Source organism: Leucopleurus acutus, assembly GCF_964270905.1.
Source record: "Leucopleurus acutus genome assembly, chromosome: 15".
NCBI classification, from domain to species: Eukaryota; Metazoa; Chordata; class Mammalia; order Artiodactyla; family Delphinidae; genus Leucopleurus; species Leucopleurus acutus.
Window position 1 is genome coordinate 48,100,500 of NC_139157.1, and position 6,704 is coordinate 48,107,203.

Genomic DNA, 6,704 nt, shown 5'->3' on the forward strand with positions numbered 1-6,704 from the left:
ATCTGAATGGCACCCAACTTCTCAAAAACAAATGCCTTCTCTGCACACTCTGAGACCAGAAAATATTGCCTAAGCAGCCACATGCCACCAAACGCTAGCCTCACAACAGGATCCAGTTGTACGAGATCATTGGTTCTTTACGAAAGGCTCTGGGAATGACAAAACATTTCAAAACCTTTTAGCATTTGCTATACTTGGACCTAGAAATTTTGACCCCCAAAGCTTGTTGAAAATCTGTTATGCTTTGCTCTGACTGGCCTCTTTAGAACTGGTGATTATTCAGGGAAGTCAGTAAATAATTCATCTTCTCTAGCCCTTAGTCCCTTTTGTCCTGGTTTCTTGCAAGGTGATTCACAGGGGACTTGCCCATATTAACTGGAGAGGACTCAAACATTAACGCATTTGAGTGGGATTGGTTAGAGACGTCAGCTGTGGGCTCCATCAAAATATATCTAGATGTCTCTATTACAGAATTCCTCATTGTATCATTCATTTCGATCACTTCAAAGTCCATTTCATTCCATTTTTCTGCATCTTCTTCTTCATTCTCTTCCTCATAGTCATTTAGCCCAGAGCTAGAGAGCAAAGCTTTCTGGTCCTCGCTTTTACTGTGTTCTTTATGCTGACGACTGATAGGCAAGGTGGCTAATTTATACAGCACAGGAAATAAAACAGCAGTGGCTACTGATGACCCCAAACAGGTGTACAAAACTACAGGCAAATCAGGGTATTTTCCTTGAAGAATTCCAATTACTGCAGGAATAGCCATTTCTCCCAGGGCAGCACCGACTACAAAAAATGCTGCAGCTTTCCCATGGATGGTCGTGTACTGCTCAATCCAAGACACACCACTGGGAAATGTGGTTGCCATTGAGGCGCCATACACTGAAGTTGCTATCCAGAGACAAACTCGGCTCTTGTTGAAAAGCACCAGAAATAAAGATGAAGCCAGGCTGCCAATGTTGCTCAACACAATCATGGTTCCAGGTTGTAAACATGTAGCAAAAAAGATTGCCATACCCCTGCAGGCTGCAAAGGTCCCCCAGAAGATGGAGTTCAACCCAGCCGCTTCACTTTCTTTCATGCCAGCATGGGTGGTTGCAAAGGAGAAAACGTAAGAGCCATATGTTACCTCGGCTCCAACATAAAAAAAGAAGAACAGAAAAAGGAGACAAAGAAGGGCATTGTGATATTTAGCTCTTCGAAACCTCTGAGTAGATACTTTTGCTTTATCCTGCCTTGAGCTTTTCTTTACAAACAGAGCGAAAAAAAAGAGAGAAACTACAAAAATATAAGTACCGATAACAGCGTAAGCCCACAGTAAATTCATATCGTCAGGTATTCGAAGCAGAGATTCTGAGTCAGCTTCAGATGACTGGTTGAGGGCAGAACGGTTAAAGTCAGCCTCTGTGTGGTTTTCAGCAGACACCATCCTGCCCAATGCCAATTTAGCCAGCAGGGGAGCCAAAAAGGCACCCAAGGCAAAACTGAAGTGTAAGGCCTGCATATGGGGGGATCCTTTGTCCCTCCAAATAGCCAAGATTAGGACGTTACCACCTACCAATGAAAGATGGGGAAAATGATTTAATCATAGTAACTTAGTAAAAAAAAGTTCAAAATAGATGAGTCTATTTTACATGGCACAAGGATTATAATATTCTAAGTTATCAACTGTTGCAACTAAGTCAATTCTATGATTAAAAAACTCTAACTCACCAATACCACCAGCGAACTCTAAGCACTGGAACATCACACACTCACAAATGGGATTCTACAAGCTAATAAACCACTATTTCCTAGAGCCAAGTACATTAGCCCAAGGCTTTTTATAATATAGTTCTAATACCAGGGACAGGAGGGGTGGGAGTAGGGAAGGATATTTATATAGTTATTTTTAAACATTTTAAATATATATTATCATCAGATAGTGGCCAAATTACCAAATTTTTCTGTACCTGCAATCAGTAGCCACTTGAAGAAAATTATTTATGTATACGGCAGATGCAAAACACATGTTCAGGAACCTGAACATTACAGGATTTTGCTGTGCCCATTGCAGGAAACAAGGAACACGGACACCTTCTAACACACTCAGTTACACTGTCTATGTATCTACATGGTGAAAGGCAAGAAGCCTCAAGTCTTGTGTTTTCTCTCTTCCTTTTTAATATATTTGCAGATAAACATACAATTCCACACAATTCCATCCTGTAATTTCACAACCAAATTAAGCCCCAAGTAAAAAAGTATTTCCCCAACCTATCAAATAACAGGAAGAGGGGGAGAACGTTGGTTTCAGGGGTGAACAAATGTCACATATGTTATTTAGTAGGTTTTAAAAGACATGAAGATACATGGAGAGGATCTCCTGCAGGAGGGTAGGAACTTTTGAGAGAATAGGAAAAGAAGGGAAATAATACACAGCACAGGTTTCTCTTAGTTCAAAAGGCAGAGTGCATTTTAAATTGGAGAGCTGCTTCTCTGTTTCCTCAGCCAAATAATGGTTCCAAACTTGGTTTGTTCTATTAACCCGTCAAGTCCTGCCATATTACAATGATAAAGTTCTATCCCGAAATGAAAACCTGCTCATCTACACTGTAATTACCCACATGGGGGCCCCTTCCCTGTTTGGATACTGTAAATCAACAACCTCTCAAAGAACAAAATTCTCTGAATTCACTCTGTGGTTGGCTGCTCAAAAATGGGCACCCTACTTGGCAAGAAGAGTAGTTGCCGGAAAGGCGGTTCTGACCTGGAGACCCCATGACCAACTCAGTAGGTCAGTGTCATTTTAGGGGACACTGCAAGTGACAATTTAATATCATATGCTCTACTTTTTCTAGTAGAAAGTCCCTACTCCCAGAGTTGACAATGAAGGGCTCACTGACCTGTATCCAGGATGCCAACTGAAACACCAAAGATGGACATCATGACAATCAGTAACACCGCGGCCTTACAAAATGGAACAAGATAAAGACCAATTGTGGTAGCGAACATTGACATCCCTGAGAAGAAAAGTAAAAGTCAGCTATTAAAAAACACTATTTATGGGAGAGGGTTATGGATCAAGGCAACATCATAAAAACTCCCAAAAATGTAAAACAGGTCAAATTAAAATTGAGTAATAATGAGTAGATGAGAGGTTTAGCTTCTACTAACAGTTATTTCATTTAAAAGCTTTTATCATCTTTATGGACTATAAAATATATGTTATTCTACTATAAATACATTTCTAGTACTGCTAATAATCAAACCATACATTATACCACAAGGCCAAGTTTTATAGCAAAACAGAGCTCAAAAATTATTCATTTAAATGTTTCATATTTAACAACCTAAAGAGATGTTTAGATATGAGGTAAAAAATAAAAAAGACAAAAATTAAATGCAATTACTATAGTAGTTCATAGTAGAAATGTATTAAACAAATTTGGGGAATAGGGAGGGAAACATAAGAAGTATACTCTTTCGACACACTATGGAAATCAGAGAGATTATTTACTCATTCATCAACAATGGTAAATTATCTCCTTACGTCCAAAGCAGTTTTATCACATTAATCCAGATTTTCTTTAAACATGTCAATTTATCCAAAAAAAAGAGTAAGTTAAAAGCTTTGCCGTCTATTTTGAGAGTGAGGTAGAGAGGCCTGGGGTAATCATTAACATGGGGCAGCTGAGACAAAAATTGAGCCTTCATCATTTCACCCACCATCCCCTCCCACCACATTCTCAGTCCAGGGTCTAATCTGGGGAGGTTCAAGGAGTTTATTCTGATCTATGGCCCCAGGAGATCTGCCCTAAACCCTGACAATCAGAGCTCTTTGGACAACTTGTATGTTATCCAGTGGTGGTGCCTAAACTACAATGAAGGTCGGGAAGGCTAAGGATCGCTAACCACTCCAGGGCTAATCTAAATTTCCAGAGGGGTTTAGACGGGATTCCCAGTAACTGCCAAGATGAAAGCAGGCACCAGGGAAACCTGACTTCCACTAAGGATACCTAAACACTACCCTTAAGTTGTCAACCATTCTGCAAGCCAGTATGTTTCATATTTATAAACAAACTGTAAATTCCTCGAAAGTCACAAAGAAGCGAAAATTGTTTACTTACCCAAAAGAAGAAAATGATTCATAATGTCAAAAAGAACTCCACCAATCACAGAGCCACCCAAATATCCAAAGGCACGGCCCACAAAAATCAGAGAAAGACTGCTGATATTGCGGTTCACATTTGTTGCCAAATCTTGAAACGTGGGTCCCAGTATAGCGACACTCATTCCCTAAAATTTAGAAAGACAGAAGTTTTCATTTACAATCATTAAAATAATGTCTATCTAGGTGGTAGCTTTTTTTCAGTATTAAAAAGGGAGGAGGGGATTCCAATGTAATGTAGGAGATTAAGCCCCACAGTAAAATTCATAATGAAAATACTAGTACTAGTAGAGCTATAGACTCCTATTTCTGGTGTGCCAAGTCCTAGTGCTTTTCTAGTTTTGACAACTCTCGATTTTTACAAAATTCTTTAATTCTTTTGGCTCTTTGCTGCAATTGTTTCCTTTTTGAACAATACCAGAAAAAAACTACAGTATTTGTATTAACAGTAAAATGTAACATTAAAAAATTTATGAAATAGTTTTGAATAGTCTGAAATATACTGCACGCACAAATAACACCAGAATTTTGAGGTTAAAAATTTACGTTAACAAACCATCAAAATATTATCCCCATTTTTTGATGTTGTTAAAACAGCAATATTTCTGGATGTACATGGGGTCCTTCCTCTGAACTACACATATAAAACATGTAAGAGATAAACAATTTGAATGTTTCTAAATCTACATTTTTCTTCAAAGAAAACCAAAGCCTCAGGAGTACTGTCTGTAAGGCTTTCTTAGAGAACATTACATATGCGTGTATGCAATGACTTTAAAAATAAAATTTTACTCAAAGACATGTAACTTCAGCAAAAATTAGGGGCTGCAGTTGGCTTTCACAGGGAATTCGCTGGACACACAAAAAATGTTTCCAATCGGTCTACATTTCAAGAATAAGTGATTCTAATTGCACGCATTTGCTCTAAACGCTTGGGTGTAGCCCCTCTCCAGGCCTGAGCAGTCCCCAGCTACGGGCAAGCTTGGGTACAGGCGCAGAGTAAGCGCCTAGTACAGGAAGGGAAGGCTGCGCCCCAGCTGTAACCAAATTACTTCCCGCCTGCAAAGCACTTAAAAGGACCTGGCACATCATCTGCAGTGACGTTTCTTCAAATACAAATACTCTAAGAATCAAGCGTGGCTCAAAGGAAGAGACACTAAGTGGTCACAGGTGACTCTGCTCAGAGGACTCACCCTCCCAACTCCCCATGATCCCAATATTTAAGACAAGTGACCACAGGGCGGCCAAAGGGGTTGGCAAAAGGCCAAACTAGCCTTGCAGTTTGTTCTTAGAAAAACACTGAAGGACCTGAAATTTTGTTTTACATAAAACTGTAGGCAGAATAAGAGACATTATTCCTGGCTCAACCACTTAACCAGCTGTGTGGTCCGAAAATAAGTCACTTTCCCTCTCTGGGTCTATTTCCCCACCTGCAAAAATAAGGGGTGAATTTGGTCAGCCGAGGAAGAGAAAAAACCAGTAGAGCAACTTTGTGCAATAATTTGGGGGTTGGGTGAACGCAGGAGGCGGGGGGGGGGGGCTTCGGGGGAGGGTATAAACCTGGCAACCCCTCTTGCATCCCCCCGACCCCACGGAGGAGAGGTAGAAAGGTTTGCTGGTGCTGGAAAATATTTTACGAAAATCGGTTTCACGCTTGACAATAGCCCTCTAAGATTATAATTGTGCCCATTTTTCAGATTATGAAACTGAGGCCCCGGCAGATTAAGGAGCCCAAGGACACCCAGTCTGCAAGCGGCGGAAACGAGACAGGAGCTCGGAAGGCCGCGCTCTCTACAGGACTTCTGCTCACGCCTCGGCCTGGGAGGGTTCCAGCCCCGGCTCTCACCAGCCCCAGGAAGGCGGCACACAGGAGGACGGTGATGAACCAGCGCAGCATGCTCCCAGCCCGGCTGCTCCGCCGGGAGCCCGCCACCGCCTCCGGCTCATTCTCCGCTGGGGCTTCGGCCGGGAAAAGCCGCTGCCCGGCAGCCTGGGCCCCGGCCCCACAGGGTTCCAGTTCCAGCTCCAGCTTGGAGGCTCGCGAGCAGCGGTCTTGCTGCCGTCCGGCTTCTCAGAGGAGTCTCGAGAACTCCAAGCCCTGCCCCGGCCCCGCGCCTCCAGAGCCGGCGGTCTCGGCTGGCGCCACCTCCCCGAGGGAGGCCCTAGTCCGGGCCGAGGACTAGAACTTCTGAACGCGCCGGGTGTAGCCGGCAGCGGAGGCGCGCCCTCGCACACGTAGGGCGCCTGCCCGAGTCACGTGGCGGAAATGTGGCCTCTAGCCAACCACGGCCTTGCCTCAAACCGGAAGTTGATAGGGTTGCCCAGGACACTGGACGCCGCGCTCGGGCCTCAGCATCACACTTAGCTGAGCTCACAGAGGCCCTGTGGGCGGGCGCCGCACGGCGGAGCGAGCTGAAGCCGCAGCCTGGGACCCGACGAATCAGGAGGGAAGATGCAGCCAAGCCGTCAGGAGGACGTGCTGGCCAAGAAATACAAGGTATGGCTTCGCTCCCTCTCCCCGGGTCTCCTGGGGGGTAAAGGGAACCCCAAG

At 43.6% G+C, this 6,704-nt stretch overlaps 1 protein-coding gene across 1 annotated transcript; it reads right to left on the reverse strand.

The window, feature by feature from the left end:
- Positions 1 to 287: 287 nt before the first annotated feature.
- Positions 288 to 6,327, reverse strand: MFSD4B (major facilitator superfamily domain containing 4B). The gene is made up of 4 exons (XM_082856071.1): positions 6,000 to 6,327; positions 4,113 to 4,281; positions 2,889 to 3,005; positions 288 to 1,557 (listed from the first exon to the last, which is right to left on the reverse strand). The coding sequence occupies exons 1-4, from the start codon at positions 6,048 to 6,050 to the stop codon at positions 317 to 319; spliced, it is 1,578 nt and encodes a 525-aa protein (XP_082712197.1). The 5' UTR covers positions 6,051 to 6,327; the 3' UTR covers positions 288 to 316.
- Positions 6,328 to 6,704: the final 377 nt, after the last annotated feature.